The 22,009-nt window shown below is 36.4% G+C and overlaps 1 protein-coding gene across 1 annotated transcript in view; it reads right to left on the reverse strand.

Moving 5' to 3' along the window:
- The window catches only part of GABBR2 (gamma-aminobutyric acid type B receptor subunit 2), a 446,922-nt gene that overhangs the window by 112,895 nt on the left and 312,018 nt on the right, over positions 1–22,009 (reverse strand). Inside the window, exon 13 of the mRNA XM_034064922.1 lies at positions 13,788–13,910. Coding sequence (XP_033920813.1) covers positions 13,788–13,910 — 123 coding nt within the window. The remainder of the gene's footprint in view (positions 1–13,787; positions 13,911–22,009) is intronic.

Consider the following 22,009-nt stretch of genomic DNA (forward strand, 5'->3'; position numbering starts at 1 on the left):
CAACGTTGCTTGCTAGCTCAATGGTATTACTGCAAACAGAAAAATTCATAGTAAATTACTTCCTGTCAATTAGCTCTATAAATTTATGATGTAGGTGTTCAGTTTCACTTTTTGTTGCAAAAAAGTCCCACAAAATAAGAGGATTAATCAATGCTGTTAGATCACAATTCCTTTTCTACAGAAAAATAACCAGCACACAGAAATACGTAACTCATGGGATATCCAGCTTTTTGCCTACACAATCAGAACCATGTGTTGTTTCCATTATGGTTAAGTTCTATACCTTTCCAAAACAGATTCCTTAGATTCACATGAGCTATGAGCATACACATTCAAGACTGCCAGAAAGCAAGAGAAACTCTCTCCCCTGTGCCTCTTGGAAAAATACATGTACATCAAGTTTTAGAAAAAGTAGAAACTAACTAAAAAAGAAATTTTTTAATTGGACACATGGCCATCTGAGTTATCCCTGACCAGATAACACAACTGAAACATCTACAGTGAAGATATTAAGCATGTATGTATATATGTACCACACATAAATAGTACATCTATATGCAACATACTGAAATTAAATATTCAGAGAAGATTTTTCTTTTTCCCTCCTCCACAAACATGTGCCTTTTGGAGTATCTAATTCAGTAGCACATATCAGAAGAGATTCTTCCACACTGGAAAGAACTGCACAATATTTTATTCGATACTGAAAAAAACAAGCATAATGATTTTAAAATGTAAGCAGGGTATTTCCATAAAATGAGTCTTCTAGCCTTGTAAACCCTAACATGATATAGTAAGAGTAATAAAGGAACTATTAACTGCTGAGAAAGTTTCTCTGATCTTTAAAATTCTTACTTGGCTCACAGATGCTGCATGAGAAAGCAATAAAAATATCTCAAAATGAATAGAAACTGTTGAATAAAATGACAATACTAAAGAAATTAGTAGGCACTTAAGAAATTAAGGCATTTAAATCCAAAATGTTATTTGAGATAGCCAGAAGTCCCTTATAATATAATAGGTTGATACAAAAAAGGTCATGCATTGCAGTAGAAAATATATGAGCAAAATTAGGATGGCTAATACAGGTTTTCAAGAGCAAGTAGCTAAAAGACAACATGGAATTTCTTTAAATATATGTGAAAATTAAAAAAAAAAAATGGATCCATGACATTGCTGGAGTTAAGGTGAGAAGTAAAAAATGACAAAAGAATGAAGTCTCAGCATTACCTTTGGCCATTATCATCTTCCCAAATTCTTCAAGACCTTCATCTCAGGCTTCATCCCAACTTCATCCACTAGGAATTAGTTCCACCACTTCCACATAATTAAGTTAATAAACAATATTCTGTTCTTACTACAAAGATTAAATCAGGCATTATAGGGAAGCCTTGAATTGACTGTCCACAAGCATGTCAACACCAGCCAAGTAGTACCTAAAATATGGCTACCTGCAGTCAGGAAATTGCCAGTCTCAAATAGCTTCTCATGTGTAGGTACTGATCTAAAACTGCTGACAGAAGCCACAGGTTTGCAGTCCTGTCACACAGTCAGTTTTAACAATGACCAGCAGATTACGTGGCAGTGAAAGTGAGCACGAGGGAAGATTTGCTAAGCATGAGAGTTCATGGATATGGCCAGGGAAAAGCATTTCAAGAGGGTAGAGACACATGGAAGGCAGGCATGCACTTTCCAGAGTACAGGTGCAGCTGCTGAAGGTACAGGAACAAAGCCTGGAAAGTAGACTTTAGGGTGATTCAAGTCATTACAAAGCAAACAAAAAAAAGCCTCCTGTCTTTTAGCTGGTAAGAATACATGTATCACTGAAGCATTGCTAATGCATATTGGCCCCATTAACAATGTGGTTAACAGCTATTATGTGTTTCTTCTCTTTCCTCCAGGGAAAGGAGGATATGCATTGAGATGTTTTAAAATAAAAATACATATGCATAAACACATTCTGCTGAATACTGATGCTAGAAAGAACTAATTCAGAAACAGTCCTTGCTCTTGTAGGAGTATCAGGAGATTTGTGACAATCTGCATTTTTTGTAGAAAAGTTCATTCTAGTGTTTGGCAGGTACCAAAAAAGCTTTTTCTCACTTACATATGACATATACATTTGAATTTTTAGAGTATGTTTACCAGAGAAGAAACAATTTTACCCTCTAAGGCAAAGCAATCTTTACATACATAAAATATGGATATCCAAAGGTCTTGATTTTCTACTGTATGGGAAACCCAAGTAAAGGGTGGCCTAAGCCACTTGCAGTAAATATGCTGTGCTGGTACTTGCAGGTTTTTAAAATAGTTCCCTAAATGTCTGTATTTTCCTGTCCAAATATATTGTATGGGTGCTTTGCAGATTATAAGATATAAACAACTAAGAATGCATTGCTTTGCCACTGTTGGACAGTCTCCCAGGTTTAGGTACCAATATGGTATAGTATTACTTATGGATGCTGCTCTCTAAGATTGCTTAGCAACAATGAGAAATCTAGAACCAGATACGGAAGTGGAATGACCTGTAGTGCATAGACATAAAGAGGATGGCTTTGTGCATGCAAATTCTTCCTCAGGCCCTCTCTCCACCAGCATGAAATCTGTTTTACATGGGTTCAGTTTCCAGCATTCTGCCATCTGCTTATTGCCTCTGTGTGTGTGCCCATGCTGTCTAACTAGTTCATTGAGTGTCTCCCTGTGTATGCTAGAACAGAAGTGCTCTGCATGGCACTTCGCCTCTAAGTAAAAGTACATCAGTACCTATTAAGCTTGAGCAGCACTGAGGAGATTTCAGTGCTAAGCCAAAGTGTGTCTTTTAGACTGAGGGAGCATTACTTCATGGTCAAGCATGGCATAAAGATCTTGCAGCAGGTGAGTAGATGGCTTGCTTCTCCCCATGACCACAGGACTAATCCGTCACTGCCATTAACGCATTTCAGTACAGTGTCTTGGCCACAACTCAGGATGTTCCAGATAGATGGTACTGACTACAATAACTTATAATATAAGCTGGGGTTTGATGTCTCCGTAAGATTGCTCATGACTAAAGGCATAGTTTTGAAGGAGTACCAGGATACCCAGGGTATGTCTTTTCAGTATCGGCCTATTAAACATTTCAAGGAACAAGGGAATACCCTTTCCCAAAGAAACATTAGTTACATTAAACAATTTGTTATCCTTAATAGCTATTTTAGAGCAGAATTTGCTACCTTCAGAGAAGTCTGATAGAAGATTTTATTGGTCTCTATTGCAGCCTCAGCATATTCTTCAACTAATTCATTATACTTCATTTCATCTGCACATTTCCATCTGTTTCCTGACATAAGCATTAATGTCTTTCTCTATACAATGGTGTTTTGTTCCACAAAACAACAGAGAGATGTTACAGGGCGAGAAAGCAGTGAACACTGAATGCCCAGGCCAGAATGAAACAAGGAAGATTAATTAGTTCCTGGAGTCTGTTTTCTGGAATTTTTTTATCAGGCTTTGGTATTTGATGGAGGGAGTTTTCTTGCTTTTCTTACTTCTGATATTAAGAGCAACTCAATTCAGTGACAAAAAAAAAAAAAAAAAGCAAAAATGTTTCTGTCTGGTTTATAGTGCCTAAATCTTTTTTGTGTCTGAATCTTGACACTTAATATGTAGTTCAAGTAAAAATGTGTCCAGAGATCCCTCAGAGATTTACTTCTGAAAGAACAAGGAAAAGCAAGTGAGAAGATGAGCTTCTATGCATTTCCAAGTGTGGCAGCTGAACAAATGTTGGAATATCCTAAAGCCAAGTACATTGCTATTTGTTAGCCAGTTTCTGACTGCCAAAAAGCATCACTGTTGTCCTACACTACCTCTGTAGCTGTTTACAGTCTTATAAAGGAGTATAAAATTAATGTTAACTTTGGCTTCAGCTTCAGAGCAATAAAACTGAATGAATGCATCCTATGTATTTGAAGTTTAAAGTCAAGAAGTGCCATGGGGTCTATCATATACTGAGCTCCCTCAGTTAATGAACAAAACTGTCACAGTGTCTTCTGTTTGAAACAGCCAGGTAACACAATGATAGATGATATGTCTGTTGCTTTTAATGATGATTAGGTTGTGAATTATTTACTAGTAGTGTCACACTACACACAGCAAACTCAGCAGTGTTGTTACCAAAAGTGGTATATGGCTGCTTTTAATCCATATGTGTAATGACTTCACTGGTGGTGGATAACTACCATCTGATTACCTTTCCTCCAGTAGTCTATTTCTCTTAAGACTGGAGATTATACCTTGAAATCCCAAAGGGAGAACAATAGTCTGTGTTGCCAAATGCGGCAGAAAGTATGGGTCCTATTGGGTACTTCTGGTAGCTGAGTCCTCTGAACAGCGAGTTGCTACAGCAAAATGTTCTCAGAGCATCAGCAACATGCCAGAAGTGTGACTACATAACAGCAGCACAAGTAACAATAATTACGCATTTAAAAGAGCAGTATCATGGTTTCATATTTCAGAGTAACACTTCACCTTTAAGGACCATAATTCCACACTAAAATCCATGTTGTTCCACAGCACAAGCATGAAAATATGCAGGCAAAAATGTTGAGGTTATTTGAGTCTGAACATTTGTGAGGAGAGTAACTAAGATGAGTAGGCTATATAATGACAAACGGAATTCGATTTTAGTAATGGTAAAGCCATTTTCACCTAAAAACATCGGAACTACTTCCACGTTTTCTTGGGGTCTTGATTAGTGCACAGAAGTGTCAAACTGGAATCACTTTGACACTAAAGTCCAACAATTCATTTAACGGTGTATAAAAGTGAAAAGGAATATACTAAATATAAGGAACACGATGAATAACAGATAAAACCATTATGCAATATTAGCCATCCTAACTAAAAACGATACTTTAAAGCTTCTATGCCATAGGAAAAAATGCTTAATAAGATCTGTCTATAAAAGACAGAAGAGGAAAATAAGATTCAATAGTAAACACACGGATATATAGTAATGAATGGTACTGTAAAACTAGATGTAGGAAACTTGGTTCTTCCTTTCCCTAAAAGAAAAATAACGTATGTTCAGTGGGACTGTAAAGCAACATTTCCAAATCTGAAAAAGGAAGTTCTTCACACAGTGCCTAATTAGCAACTACACTGAACTGTGAAAAGTTAGCGAGAATCAGAAACAACTGACATCTATGGGAATAACAAAAGTATTCAAATACTGAATGTATAAACCAGTTATGAGGTATGCACAACCATACATTTGAAGTCACTGCTCATTGTGAACCATGGCTGAAAATTTAAGCATGACAGATGAACTCTCAGATGTGCACTGCACATTTCTAGCATCCACCTCTGAAAGTATTTGTGCCAGTCATTGTTATAACAAAGACACTGAGCAAGACAAATTACAACTCTTGTCACCAATAGTGTTTCCTATGTTTCTGAGGTTGGAAAATAGTGTCTATTGGGAAGTGAATAACGGAGGCAGAACTAAAATTCCAGTTGCTTACTGAAGAGGGACAAATACCAGCAAGCCTCATCTTATTAAGTAGCTGAAGCAGCAGCCATTCATCCTGTCATTTTGGAACTGACCCTGCCGTACTTCTTTATTTTTGCCAATTTGATACGTGTTTCCATAGAAACAGAAGCAGGACTAGCCACCAGCTGAGTCAATCTCAGCTGCTGGCTCCCTGTTCTCACGTTTTGTTCAGTTTCCTTGGAAACTGATGTCAAACAAGAAAGAGAAGTAAACCAGCTTTTGCTCTTTAATATTTACTCTTTCTTTGGACCTGCTCTAGATCCTCTGGGCTGGGGGAAGGTTTACAGCTGACTCTAATGGCCATTCATTTTACTCTTCTCTGGAAAGGCTGCCAGCCACTGGTGGCCTAGCAGATGCAAGTAAGAGTTCTCAGTTTCAGCTACTGCTGGTGGCTGCCTGCTGTGAGCTAGAGCTACAATGGCAGGGTTTGAAAGCAGGCTACAGATTTCAGGAGACATTTGGCTCCCACAGTCTGTAATATTTCAAATTGGAAGGAAAGAAATTAAATTTATTTAAAAAATAGTAGGGGAAACAGATGGGCGTAATGATATTTAGAGAACAAATTGACTAACAAGCTCTGACCTGCATTAGGCTGAACACCCCCAGAAACTACTTCAGCCAATTATATTCTTCATTTCATAATGTATGTCTGACAAAGTTCTCTTTAATCCAGCTGTTAGCTGACTGAATAGCCCAACAGTACAATGTAAACACCCCCTAAACACATCTGTTTATGCATATAAACATATGCAGAAAAATATGATTTGATTGTTTGAAAATGGCAAAGAATCTGCATAATTCTACTTAAGTACATGAATATGAACCAGACATCTTTACTAATTCCAAACCTATGTTACTCCTATATATTTACCATGTGTATACAAACACAACCATCCCTTCTCCTCTGTATGTCATTTTGGGCCAGAGTATTTTCAGTTCTTACAGCAGCAATATGATTGAAGATGAATATTAAAGAAAAAATACAGAAAAATCTAAAACAATATTAAAGATCATGAAAGAAGACTGGAAAAGCAAGGGGGCAAGTAATCTATGATTTAAGTAATGTTTTCTATGAAAATGACACTTGATCTACATCTGTGCAGTTGAATCCAAAATTTCACATATTTTCTTGTTTAAAAATGTAGAGACAAATCAATTTCACAGGACAAAAAGCTGTCCTAAAGAAAAGATTTATGTTGGGTGGCCTCTGATCTTAGTTAATTAGACTATTAGGGTACTGCACCATGCTCATCTTAGACATGCTTTTGCCCTTCCTTTTCTTTCACACCTAAGATATGAATTCCTTCCTGAGTTTTCATTACATCACATCTCAGTCACATTCACACAACTCTCACTTATCATCAGTGGACTGGCATTACTACAGTAAGCAACTTCTGTAACTGCTGATTTAGATGAATTCACATATAGTCCAAATAATATCTCTGGAATGTCCATTTCTTCAGGTACTACACTAGGAGAAGTCTCATAGAAAGACACTCAGATACCCAGGAACAACATTTATTCCCACAGACTTGTTGAACTTGCATCCATCTATTGTGAATAAGCTCAAATACCTCAGGGTGCTCATAGAGTTGTGTCAAGTCAGCTCACACTGTGATTATTTTTCTGCATTAGTTATTTGAATAAAAATCTTAGGCAGCTGTAATTGTTTTAAGCCAAGCTTATTCTGTTTTATGCAATGAGATACAAGACATACTAAATTTACCTAGTATTATTTATGGGTTTCCTCCAGCCGAATTTAAAATCAAAACGTAAAATCCCATCTTCCTCTATATCAATAGACTTCGCATAGCACATGAGATAATAATCTTTAGGCTTGCTGCTGCAGCCGCAGTCAGGAAAGACCATTTAACTTTATGTTGAGTTTCACAGTGTCCCTCCAGAATTCTTCACACTCAACCCTCATTTTTATTTTTTGTAACAACTTACTATAACTACTAAAATATTGTCACCTCATGATTCATTTCCTCTTCCACTGAACAGCACAAACCTCAGCAGAGGGACTTGTCCTGAAGGACTCTACAGGCTACATCCCTCCTTCTTGGAAAATTAATATTTATTTATTCTTTAATCTGTCTCCTCGTTCTAAAGAATTTTATATCCATTTGAGGGCTTCACTCTTTCTCCATGGCTATTAATTTCCATGAGAGCCTTTGATGAAAGAAATTGCTGAGTCCTTTTTGGAGGCCTTGCAGGCCCTCTCAGCCTCATGCCTGCTGGCTTCTTCAAAGGACTTCACTGAGTTTCTGTATAATTTGTTCCCTCACAAGTGCCATGTCAACCCTTCCCCAGCGTAGCATTTCAATTTTTAATTCCTCTCCTGATTTTAATTTTTATAAGTTGCCCTGCTACAGGCATTAACTTACAAGTCTGAGGCTTCCACTCTGTCTTAAAAACATGGCAAGACATTTGCAACTTTTCACTCAGATATCAAAGCAGTTCTGAGCTAATGATTACATACTGCTCTCAGTAGTTTGACTATTACTCCTCTGAATTGCTTTAGAAAGCCTGGGATAATATAATCTGTTTCCAGTGATTTATTTCTGATCAGTTTCTCTGTTCCTACCAACAACTCCAGTTACTCCTCAGTGAGTTCATCAGAAGGCTTCTAGCATAGCAATCTCCACAAGCTCTTCCACAAAGAATTGTGCTGAAAAATGCAGCAAAGCAATCATTTAATCATTCTACGATTGTTTTCTGCAAGTAATGCTCTTCTATTCTGATCAAATATTGTCCCCAGTGATTCCCTGGCAAACCTCCTGCTACCAATATTTAGAAAAGGATTTATTATTCTTTATTCTTTTATTTTTTTTCCTTTTGCAAGATTTTTTTTTTAGACTGCTTTATTGTGTTCTACATTTAACTTACTAGAATTTAAGATCCTTCCTATTTTCCCCATTTGGATACAACTTCGTTTTTTTGAACGATGTCTTCCTGCTGTTTCTTCATGCTGAGCCTCTTCTTTTTCAAGACTTACTTGATGTGTGGCATGCATTTACTCTGTGTCTCCAATTTGATATTCTTACTACTCTCTAGGCCACCTGCAAAGATTTAACTCTCTACAGTGTCCTCTTTAGCATCTATTTAAGAGGCTTCCTCAGTTTTATGTTGTTCCCCTTTTTGAAGTTGAGTAGCACTCTACTGATCTTTTTTGGTTGTTGCTTTTTCAAAGCTAAGAATGATGTATTTGCAGCTACAGAAAAGTCCTTCAGAAACCAACACTTTGGCACAGATTCTGTATGCTATTCAGAATGAAGTCAAGGGTTAATTCTCTCTTTGTGGGTTCTCTGACACATTGAATTACAAAGCGGTTGTGGCTCCTAAATGAGTTAAGTCTGAGCAGCAATTTTTTCTAGTTTATATAGCCATTTTTTGTGTTTGAAATGTCTATGACTCCCTCAGCATATCAGTCAAAGCTGACATTCTGACTTGTTGGTTAGTAATATGTGTCCGACAGCAGTCATATCTTTGGAATACATGGGAATTTTGCTTTAACTCACTTAATTGAATTATTTGTTAATCTGAATCGACTCCTAAGTTTCTTTAACAGAATGCACTTAAAATGCCACTAGCATGGCCTACTCAATCTTTCCTTCATATTGATTTTTTTGTTATAGCAATGTCCTCATATAAAGTTGGGCATTCTTAGTTTCCACATTTTATTTCTTTATCGATGCTAGAAGCCCAAGTAGGATGTCTCATTGATCCACTTTTCCCTTTTTCATCTTCTACAATGGCACTCTCTCTTCTGTTTTTTTTTTTCTCCATTCCATGTTTCTCACCACCCCAGGAAAATTCAGTGTGAAACCTTGAATACCGGTATTCCAGATACCAGAACAATGTTTATTTTTAAATATTGGTAATGTTATCATAGGATTGCATAAGAAGGCACACTACAGAGATAACTAAGAAACTGGTACTACAACATCAAGGAACACAAGGTTGCTGCCCTCGATAAACAGGTTTTAAAATTTAGCAATAAATATTGGGATCCAGTTTACAAAGTACTAGTTTTATTGAGTGTAACACTAATGCAAGATCTTTTTTTCCCTTGAGAATTAAAAAATACAGTCTATTACTCCTAGTATACAAGTTCCTATTTATTAAACTTTATCAGTGGTTACTTCCAAGGCCACAGTGATTCAATCTGTGTCATAGATATTTGTTTTGGAAGAAGACAAGCCAGTCATAGGCTTTCATGTTAAAGAATTACTACACCATTGTATTATGAGGAAGACATGAGTGTGACTATTTATGTCTGTATGTCTAAACACAGACTTACTGAACTGTAGTAAATACCTGATTGAATTGTGATATAGCTATTTCACAGGGAGAAACAGATTCCACTTGCAAAGTATTTTGCTGTTTCAGACTGCGGTTTCATTCCAACACAGGTGTATCAGTCAGCAACTGAAATTAGAGCAAATTGGTTTCCTATGTATTTTTTTGTCTTGAGGCTGGATCCTCTGTGTCTAATTAAGTGTGAAGACTCCCATAGCAAGTAACTTATAAAGTTTGTCTTTAGATAGAGGGATAAGCTCAGTCTGTGACCCTTTCTTATGGAACATATTACCGGAACCTCTCCTCCACAAAGCTGGCTGTTTCCATCAAATCTGTAGCTGTGCTAGGTACTTAAGAGCTGTATCTGATCTGTCAGGTTTAATTGAAACTGGCAAACAACACTTGTCAGGCAGCAGAAAAAAACCACACAGAGCACCCTTGCACATAAACATTGCTGTCTTAAGAAACTAGGACAAAATCTAGACTGTTGGAGAAAAGATGATAAATCCTTGCCACCAGGGCAAAGTTCTTCCACAACCACATACACAGAAGCATCAGAATTCCGCATAGCCTGTCAAGCCAAAAACCTGGTTGGCAGGATGGTGGGAGAAGATGCACTCCAGTTCACATGACTGGGAGACACAGTCTGGCAGGAACCTTGTCAAGATATGGTCATATCTGTAGAACATCCTGATTATGACAAAAATGGTGAATTAAGATGAAAAAGAAAATTTAAAGTTCAGCATAGGAAGAAGGAAGTGATTGGCCTCATCACTGGACTGAAATATTACAGAAAAGAAAAACAGTTGCAGTTGGTGCAGGAAGTAAACCAAGTGAACAGTGGTAGCTTTTTTTGGATTAATTCCCATTTTTTACACTGCTGTTTGAAGTTTAGATGCATTTTGTGTTAGAATATACTTCTGTGCTACGTGAGAATCAAACCTATAGTACGCTTTATGAAGTGTATATAGGGGGGACCTTACAGTTCTTCTGCAGGTGATTAGCATACAGGTACAGAAGTTTTAGAGTATTTCCTGCCTTTATGTGTAATCTGTTTGCTTTTGTCCAATGATTTGGTTGACTATAGATCATATACCATAAAACTGGCGTACTTATGTTTGGAGAATCTGAATGCTTTATGGCTCAGTTATTAAAACTTTTAACATGGTCTCTTATGGCAGCCACAGATATACTTTTCATAAGGATACTTGACATTTAGGGTAAGGATGCCAGAAACCACACTGTAAATTTACATACTCAACATCCCATCTGATTTCTTCCTTCTGTCAGGGGCAAAGAGTCACCACAAGTGCCGTCACTTCCTTTTGTACTTTTAGATGTAGACTGTCCATCCTCATTTTAACTCCTGGGTAGGTTGACTTCACAGACAGCTCTGGAAAAGGAGTCTGGATTTTTAAAAAGTGCTTGATAATTTGCTGGAGTTTATATGCAAATTAACTATTTTCGTGAATAATGCCAAAAAACTAAGGACACTGTCAGTTTTTAGCCTCTTTGTCTTGGTTACTTTGATTGACATGTTTATGAAGACACAGCGGAATGCCACCCAATAGTAGCCAAATGCAGAACTGTCACATAGGAAGCTGATGAGCATTAATAGTTAAAATAGCACTCTCATAGTTCATTAGCTAGAATGGCTAAAAGCATTCATAACTTTGGAGCCTACATTTAGTTTAGTCTCTATCACTTAGATCAACTTTAAAAGAGAGGACATACGCCTTTAAAATTACTTCATAGAAGCAACTGGAACATGGAATATATGTGACACATTGTTCCTGAAATAAAACAGAAACTTGCCTCCAGTATTGTTTACTATGTGGTAAGCACTTTTCAAACACACAAAAAATAATACCTGCTCTGGCAACCTCAATTAAAGAAACCATCATTGCAGAATGCACTCAAAAAACACTAAAACTCAAAAAAGCAAACTAAAATAACAACGATAATAAAAAAAGCAAATAAAATTGTCATTTGCTTTTGCTAAGGGGTTTCTGAGATGTGAGGAGGCATACTTCAGGAAAGCAAACTGCACTTCACCTCACTACTTATATGACAAAAACATATTTACAGTATTTTAATGACCAAATTTTCTTGTGTAATACTTTTATTACCTTACCTCTTAAAATCCATTAGCTTAAAAAAACCACCTTGCACAACTTACGGCTAAGAGCTGAAACAGCAAGTTTAAGTCAGTTCTATGCTGAGTGTTCAAATCATTACGCATTCTTGTGTGTGCAGTCAGTGATCATAGAGAATTTCAGTTCTGAATCAAAGTTCAGGCAACTGGTGTGAAGCCCTGTAGTCTAGGTGGCACCAAGTGTGGAACAAACATGCTGTGTTTTCAGTTGTATACGTCACACAACCAAAGAACATGCACTGGTAAGTTCAGATGGAAACTGCAGTCATTAAGAACTACAATAAACATTGTTTTTCAAATATATGTTATTTATGGTTTGCTAAAATCACAGTTACTATTACTGTCAACAGAAATTTCACTCAAGTGATTCTGACAAGACCAAATATCAGGATCTTTAGATATGGTTTCCCTCTGCTCAGGGAAGAAAATGTAAACGTCCTTTTAACTCATTCACCCACAGTATTAAAATGAGCATTATTTCAATTGGATTTTATGACTACTCGTCATAATATGTTTGGTTTTACAGAAGCAGTGAAATTGCTACCACCACTAACAATTGAAATATCAGTTCCAGTAGAGCTGGAGTAAAGTTAAGTAAACAAGGCTATTGATAAGCTGCTGTTTCAAGCTCTGCAAATATAGAGCAGAAGCATCTCACATGGCAAATTTCAGTTACATTTTCCATTTTTTATTGACAACTGTGGTAACTGGAGAGTCTCTCCAAAGTAAAGTTTAAACTCTAGGGAATGACTGAGAAGTATCTTTTCAGACCCTAAAATGATTTCTTCAGAGGCATCCCTTGTGGTTTGGAAGGCATCATTATATCTTCTACAAATTATATTAAAATAATTTATTTCTCTTAATATAATTAAAATATTAAAATAATTTTATTTATCCTAATAAAATTCCAGAGGTACACTGCAAAATAAGGACAAAGTAAAAATAATGGAATAAAATAGCATACCTGTTATTTCAGACAATAACATCAGAAGAGAAAACTACCATTCTTTTACTTCTGATTGCCAACTACTGGTGAATAGAATAACACTTCTAGATTGTCCTCATATAATCTAGTTTTTAGACATCACCAGTTTCCATGCTGGAGTTAATAAACTTTCAAAGACTGCTGATCTGCATACAAATAGATCTTTTGCCGTAGTTCTGCATTGTTTCTTCCATGTTTCTTTCTGTCAGTTTGTCTATAAAGCTCTACTTCTAGCAACCTACCAGAATGCTGGAAAACTTGTACAAGTGGCATTAAGCCATTAACTTTTCCCTATCAAAATCTCTAGCATGACCTTTCTGGGAATGACGGAATGACATTAAAATAGGAACAATCAGCATGTGTGTATGCACATGCTATTACTGAAAATAAATATAGCAGTAGGCAATGTAATTCCAGAACATCTCCACAAAGAATGCAGTCTAAGCAGAGACCTCTTCTGCACTTATCTTGAATGAGCTCTTACTGAAATCTGCTAATGGGTTCTGATAATCTATTATTTATTGCAGCAGACTCTAATAGAGAGTCTTAGCAGAGGAGTCTCCTGTGTTTACTACACTTTCATCTAAAATCCCTCACAAGTGACAGAATTGTGGCACCTTTAACTGCAGGTACATCTTCCTTTGTTTGCAGTTATTTCATTTCTACTTGCTTTTAAAAGCCAGAACCATTCTTACACCCCCAAATACACAGCTTGACCTGCTTTCATATAACCTAGTGCATCTTTATATTGGTCTTATAGAAAGCTGTAGGTACTAATATGCAACCATAAGTATTAGTTGGGCTTGAGGACATACCTCCATGTTATACTTTTCCACTGTCCTTCTCAAAGGATCCACAACCTGCCAGCAAATCAGGATGCAAAGATCAATCAGTAACATCCCTCCAACTATCACCAGTAGCTTCTGGTCTTTAATGATCTGGAGAGACAAAAAAAAAAAAAAGAAAAAACAAAAGGGGGGAGATTCCCATGAGCCACAGACAGATCCCTGTACGGCTTTATTCCTATATAGGGAGAGAAACACAGGTTGCCAACAAAAAGGTTTTTAACAATGAACAAAGAAAAGGTTCAGAACTATCAAAAGATGAAAGCAAGAGGGCACAAATTATTTCTGTTTGTTTCATGGTTATTAGAAGTATCTGAAGTGCATTCTGATTTCTAAAAGAATTTGGGAGGACTCTTAAATATTATTATTGAGGTCCAAGTTTAATATTAAATCCTGGAAAGTAAAAAAACCCCGATTCTAGAGTCACTACTGTCATTATGTATGCAAATGTGGAAATGTGTTCAGTACATTTCTCAGAGTAGTAGTAGCAGCTGAGACAGTTTTCATTAAGATTTATAGTGTTCATTTCTTCATAACTTTCTTGGATATAGAAAACACACTTGCAAGGTATTAAAAGATAAGTTAAGTTTTGAGGTTTTGTGTGTGTATATTTAACATTTGCCTCTGTTACCCAGGGAGCAGAAAGGGATGATGTATTTTTTCTATTTTACAAAGGTTAGACACTCCTATGCACATGCAATTTAAAATGTTTTTAATTTTGCATGGATTTTAGGTTCAAAGAAGAAAATAAGAGTTGCTAACAAAAATAACAAGCCAAACCATGTATTACAGGCTTGCATAGCTGCATGCAATCCCAAATTATTGCTATGGTTATACACATAGCAACACAGAAAAAGTACACTGCAAGTACAGTATTTCAGTTGCAAAGTTGTAAGCATGTTCAAATGTCAGGCTTAAATTACCTTTGTCAGTCCTCTTGTGCCTACTATTCATGTTTTTTAAATTAATATGTACTTTTATTGTTAATTAACACTAATCTAATATTAAAAAAATATTGCCAAATTGTTTTAAAATGGACAAACCCACATATTTTCCCTAGTTTTGGTTCTCAGTACAGCTGGTTTAATCCAAACAAAGTATTAAAAAATATTAAGCTGAGCAGCTTAATGAAATTGTGATTATTTCAATTCAATTTGATAAACTTGTTAGAATTTTGAAAAAGCATTACAAACCCAGAAGTGTCAGCTAATCTTAATACAGGAGAGGCTGGTATTCCTGCCTAGGATAAATTATATTTGCATCAAGTTCCTATCAAGCTTAAGAAATTGATAAAAGCTAATACAATTTGAAATAATGTAAAAGGAGCTTTAGAAAATTTGTTTTTCATATTGCTCACTGAGATATATTTTGTTTTTTATTTTGAAAGATGCTTCTGCAGTACTGTGCACTGCTTTTTGTTAATCTGCTAGTTTCTTTTATAAATCTTTTGGAGTAAACTAAGTGTAAAGCAAAGGCTTGCAATCAGAATGACTTAAAGGACTTGATGCATTATTTTCATTTCCTGAGACCAGTTATTTAAATACATGTAGCTACCATCACTATAAAGAACCAGTAAATCATGCTTTCCACATGTTTGCAGCAGTAATAAAGCAGTACATCCATTTCATTAGAGATAGTACAGGCATGCCTGGAGAGGGCAGGTGGAGGGGGAAAGTGCAGTTTTCCTGATCTGTCTCACTGACGGTTGGTTTGGCAAGGAGAACTTCACAAGGAAGAGGTGTCTTAGTGGGACATGCAAGGGAAGGAAGGCTGTTCCAATGTGTTTCTTCATTAAGCTAAAAGGAAAGTGGATATTACACTAACATTCTCAGACATAGTGTGGTCCCTTGACTTCTTGGAGGAAATATTAACTATGCCTAACCTTTCATTCTTTTACCAATCCGCAAGCAAAACTGAAAAGGGACTCACTCAGGTTCTTCTCTGTAGAAGAAGCCCATCAATTTTTGTATCTCTTTTCTAGTGCCTTTAAACAGGACTTGGGTGAGATATACTTAGTGCTGCTCCTAATATGAGTGGAGATAGGAGAGAAAATCATGACAAAACAAGTTCAAAGAGAATCTGGATTTAGGTGAAACGTAGACACCTCAACTCAAATTTCTTTTTCTCCCTCTTAAATGGACAGGTAATTTATTTTATTGGCATATTCTTAGTCTTTCTTTTTAACTGATAGAGTTCATTTTACTGAAGTGGGCTGTTTAACCATTGTGTATCTAGCCTCTTTCAACATCCAGTGGGCAGATGCATAAGCCTTTAAAGGACAATTCGTCATATCTATCTTGGGTACAATTTAGGATCGGAGAAATTACTGTTCTGAAACATCTTGCTCTTCTCCCTCACCCCCTCTGAGAGGTTGTGAAGACAATTAACTTCTAAAAACATGCATTTGAGAAACTTAGAGCTATGTGAAGAAATAGCTTCAGAAACAGAAATGTTTCCCTCTGCTCTACTGAACCATGAAATTTCCTTGTAAAAACTCTGAAATATCAGTAATGATGCCTTACTTTTTCTTTCTAATAAAAACAGTGAACATTTTATCTAGCACAGGTAAAACATTTGGCAGCTAGCCCACTGTATTCCAAATTTATATGGACTACACTGATAGTGAAAGTAGGGTTACATTTGATGCAGATTTACCAACACCTAGAAATATTTATCAAACTTGTACAGTAATGCCAGAAGCAAGAGTGAAAGGATCCTATTAAAAACAGTATTAATGACACCCCAGTCACTATAAAATATCTCATGCCTATTCACCATTCATTGCTTTTGTGCATCTTTTAGTTGCACCTGACCTTCCAATACCGCAGGTCGATATTCATGGTTTAGTTCACATGTAAGTATGGCAACCTCTTGGGGGGGCAGACAATTATTGGAATGAATGAAAGCTGAAAGACAGCAAACAATGGAGTTCTTCCTTGAATACCTCTTTGAACATTTTTTACTGCATTACATTGTGAATGGCCCTTTTAGGGACAGAAGGGGAGAGATGCATAACAGCAGCTGTCACTAGCAGCAGGTATTATTTATCCTTTACTTCTGACAGCCAGCCAGGAAGAAGGCAAGCAAAAGAAAGGCCATAAGATAACCTGAGGAAGTGATCTGTACTGCTGTAATGAGCTCTGCAAAAGCCAACGCTACCATGGCTGCATGCAAGGTGATTGGGCTGAAAGAAGAGCTCCCAAAGCTGGTCGGTCTCTGGCAAAACCATTGCAGTAATGAATCTCTGAAGCAGAACTCTTCCCATAAATGTTAGCTTTTCAGAATGAGACATTGGAATTCAATATTTTTTTCACTTCTGCTAGTGATTAGCAGTTTTTGCTAACATAAATTTGCTCTGACAAATGCTATTGGGGTATCAGTAGCAGCATTTCTAAAGCCTTGATGATCTCCCCCCTCTACCCGGAGGAAGCCCAGCTTTCCCTCTCCCTGGCCATCACTCCCACCCACAGGCACTCCTTAAGATCAGTACATTCATTCCTTGGGAAACACCAGATGCACTGAAGGAGTCTTGACTCAGTTCTTGTGAATTCAACAATTTCTGTCTGACAGAAAAAAACTATGAGTAACTGAGGCTCCTTACAATCAAATATTCTTCTTTCAGAAGAAGATTCTTATTTCTCCCTTTTCATCTTCCTTCTAGTGTAGAGTAAATCAGCCTTGGGAAAAATGCATGGTAGCTAATAAAATCCATTTTTGTGAGTGCTCCTGACTCCTTGCTGAAGCCAAGCTCTCTTACAGCAGCTTGTGAGTAATATTTTCTACCATCTGTGATTGGACAGGTGAATCTGTCTCATCCTGGCAGATCTGCCCACTGTTATAAATGCCACTGTTATAAGTCTGGACTATATATCTGGATATGAAGCTATCTGTCCTCAAAACAAATTCACTCAGAAGAGAAATTGGTAGGCCATTTTCTTCTCAGCAAAATCACTGTATGAGCAAAGAAACATGGACCTTGCAATTTGATCACAAGAGATATAACATCTGCCTAAAGCTCTGGGATGAAATTCCTGCTCATGAAACTCTTGAGCATTTTCTAGAACTATCACAGGCTGTACTACCTGCCACGGCAACATCAACTGTCCATTTGGTTGTAATTTCACAGACCTTTAGTGGGGCTTTTTTTAAATTGCTTTCTAAAGCACATTCATTGTGCCCTGCAGTATCCTATCCTCAACGAGATGAGGATAAAACAATAATTAAACTTCAGGCTTGTTTTTTGTAGTTCAGCTGAGGAAAACGTTTTGTTATCTCTTACATTATTAGAAACCAGCACTGTAAATGTGCATGACCAGGGCCTTAAAGCTGAAATTCATTCTAAACCTTTCATATGAAAACTTACCCTCTTCTCCAGGATTCCACATTGCTCTCTGAGTATAAATAGCTCTCCAGCATGGACTGAATAGTTCATTTCCTCCTACCTTCTTTTTAGAGTTAGTCTTTGTTGACAAGAACTTCACCGCTCTTTTCAGAATAAAATAAATTTTAAGGAAGACCTATTAGCTAAATCTTGGTGCTGTATATGCTTGCTTCTTTGTTTAATTGAAATCATAGCATAGCAAGGCCAGGAGTATTTTTGCATCTATTTATAGGTTTTGAGATTTTTTGTTGTTGTTGTTGTTTTTTTTTACTTGAAAATTTTGGGGTATTTTTTTCTGTTTAGGAAAGGAATTCTGGTTTCTCTTATGTAGATCAACCATTTCTAGTCTCGTTGACAGATCAGGCCCTTGGCTTTTTGCCTCTATCTGGATAAGTATTTAATGTTATTCAGCAGTTTATTTTTTTCCCAGCTTCCTCAGATGGAATCTCTAGAGAGAAACCCTCTTTAAAGGATCTCTCTGTGAAGCTTCCTAGACCTTATTCCATTAAATGAATAGCACTGACAGCAATTATTGAAGCCCTCAGAGTTTCAGGTTAAAAATTACGAAGTCTGCAAGGCTGGAAAAAGGTGCCATACAACCACTCTTCAGCTCAGGATATTCTCACCGTTGCATAAACCACCCTTTCATTTCTCTCAGTATGATTAGTAGCATCTCAGGGTTGCTCTCCTACATTTAGTGGGTCAGCACAAGTAGGATGGTGCCATGAGGCTGATGGTACAGAATCAGCGGTAGATTTGTGAACTTTGCCATATGTGGGCCTAGAGAAATATCTATCTTTGAGTTATTAAAGCCATTAATATTTTAGAGAACTATTCTGTAATACATTCTTAATTTCTATTGTGCAATGGAATGAGGAAAAAGGACTATTGAAAACACATTATGCATTGTTCCTAATAACACTACAATTTTTTTTCAACAGCTATTACGAGTATGTCTTATTATAGGTTCTATGATAAGTATTGGGAACACTTTTCACACTACAATTACATTACTTTTAATGACTGAATGCTAACATTTTAAAAAGCATATTTTGTAGTTGCTAGCATTATTGACCAGCAAGTTGCTGGTAATAAAAAGGTAAGCTTAAGACATTTTACTCTTTTAGAGGTATTTTAATAAATTTTGATTAATCATTTTAATTAATTTGGATTAATGTAAATTGATTTGTATATCTACTTACAAATTAAAAAATAAATTTGTTTTCTGTGAGGATCTATGGTGACCCCTGCAGTCTGAGAACTTGATGATTGTTACTGCTGTCCAGGATAGTGGAGTGCAAGGTATACTACTAATAATGGACAATTAGATATGATCAAAAAGGTGGTTTTGATAATTAAATAGGTACAGTCACTAGCCTGTTAAAGCACATATTTCTAGAATGTGTCTTTTCTGACTCATTCTCAGGATAATTGCAAGGCATTTTTGGGCAGATTCACCGTCTCAGTTACGACATTGCAAATGCGGACGTGCTGAGTCTATGCCTTGCTGCCTGGAGAAGCTACCCAATTAAAAGACATTTCCAATTCATATAAAAGAAAGGAGGAATATCCTAGGGGTATGTTCCCTAGGGGGAGCAGAAGACAGAAAATTTACAGAGGTTAGAGAATGATATGGATTCAGTGGCAGCTTAAAAAATGATAAAAATCTTCATATTTGAAAGCCTGAGCCTCCATTCTTGCTACAATGCATTAGAGAGTTGGAGAGATGATTGTTTTACTGATATTGCTAATTCAACCATAAGGAGCACACAGAGTTATAAAACATGGCTAGTTTCACAAAACTCTTGAAAGAAGAAAAATGAAAACCCATGTAGTCTTAAAAATCAAAATGGCACTAAAGAGATACAACTTGACACCGTTGGAACCCATCATTCCTGCTGTACAAGGTTTTGGAGTCTTAGAAACAAAACCTCAACACCGTGTTAACTTCTGCTCACTACCATAAGTAAAGCAAGATATGCTGCCTCGAGAGAACTGCACATCCCATCAGCACAGCAGGTCAAATTCACGTTTGAGAGAAATATATCTGCTGAGACCAAGATTCCATGAGCCATATGTGTGGAGGAATTTCTACCAGGGACGTGAATTCTCATCTTTAGTGCTAAAAGGGGTCCCATCTTCAGGAAAAGAATGCACAAAGGATTTGAATGGTGTGGAAGAAATATTCTGATTTTGTTTGAGATAACATTAAAATACCTAGACTTTAATATTTTCTTTAATGAACAATTCTGTGGGAAAGCATACTGAATCGTTACCAAATAGCTGGGGACATCAATGCACTTGATTACATTTACAATCCAATTTCAAGCTATTCAGGAATAAATTGCCTCATACTGTAGAGAGACATGTTCTTTATTTCTCTGTCATCCATTAGTCTCATAATACACAGAAATTATGGTTGTAGAACCATTTATGAGCAGTTATATTTTGCACAGTTTTCATTGTTTCCATTGCTACTGAGGTTTTGCCTTATCAAACTGTTCCATGCAGAAATTTACATACATAAATCACTTCAAAAGCATATTTTTCTCCTAGGTGTACAGTTTATTAGCTCAACTTCTTTCTGTGGCATGAGTTTGAGATTTATATAAATGTAAATTTTAAAAATGTGATTCCTATTGTTCCCTGCCTAACATTTTGGCTGATTAGCTCTTATGAAAATCAGGATGCTTAATTTACATCTAAATATGGATTCTAGGATGACACTGGCTATTTTTGAACTTTTGGACTCAAAATATATAGTTAGAACTATTTCGGGGAAAAAATTATTAAATAATCAGATTTACACTTATATCACTTTGGTAAGTACTATACATATATATTAATAACACATGAAGGTTTACCTGAATAATTTACACTTCAGTGTAAGTATTATGGATTACTTGGTTGAGTGGTAAATGTTCATAATGAAAAAAAAGGCTTCCAAACATAAGCAAATTTCAAATCTCTGTTGTCTTTCTTATGCTCAAAGACTGAACAATAATGCTGAACATTTGTTTAGGTATCCATATGCTGGTTCATTTTCAGCAGATGGTCCCTAATAGATTGTTGCACTGTTGATATGGTTACCCAAAGCACATTTTTGGATCCTGACACATCTCCTTTGTAGACTTATGATCTCTCATACATACTTAGTGAAAGACATGTGTATCCTAGGGGAAATCCAGCATATAGCTTTTTGTTGTACACACAAAAACTTCAAGCTGGATTGAAAAAAATGTCCGGGAGGAGTATAAATATTTACAGTCTGAAAACTGACCTGGAAAAGTATTTTATAGCAGTAATTACAGAAAGAGCTAATGAGGTAATATGAACTACATTTATGCTAATACAGAATTACACCTACAAAGGTATTTAAGTGAGTAAATAAGATGTGGCCTGTGAGGTTCTGACTTAAACCTTAAATAATATAATCTGAAAAACTTTCCTTCATCTATTTTTGGCTATTAAGATAGTAAGTAACTTTTTAAAGACCTCTTTAGGACTTCTGTGAAAAAGATTATAAATAGCAATAAATTCTAAATTCCATAGATGGCTTGAAAAGCCTATAGAAAAATCTACAACTAGAGATTAAACTCATCTTAAACTTAGTTGCGGAGATTTACAAATGAGGGATGGGGATAGCAATAAACAGAGCCAAGTTGTGAGGAGAAGGCTGCTGCACATAACCTTGTAATCATGTGGCCTCCAGCTGTTTTCTTTTCAAAGCTTCTTCATCCCCTGGGGACGCTCTGCCATTGCAGCTACTGACAGCTTCCCTGCAACTGGTTCTGCAGGGTGACAGCACACA

The sequence above is a fragment of the Melopsittacus undulatus genome, chromosome 1 (genome assembly GCF_012275295.1).
Source record: "Melopsittacus undulatus isolate bMelUnd1 chromosome 1, bMelUnd1.mat.Z, whole genome shotgun sequence".
Lineage (NCBI taxonomy): Eukaryota > Metazoa > Chordata > Aves > Psittaciformes > Psittaculidae > Melopsittacus > Melopsittacus undulatus.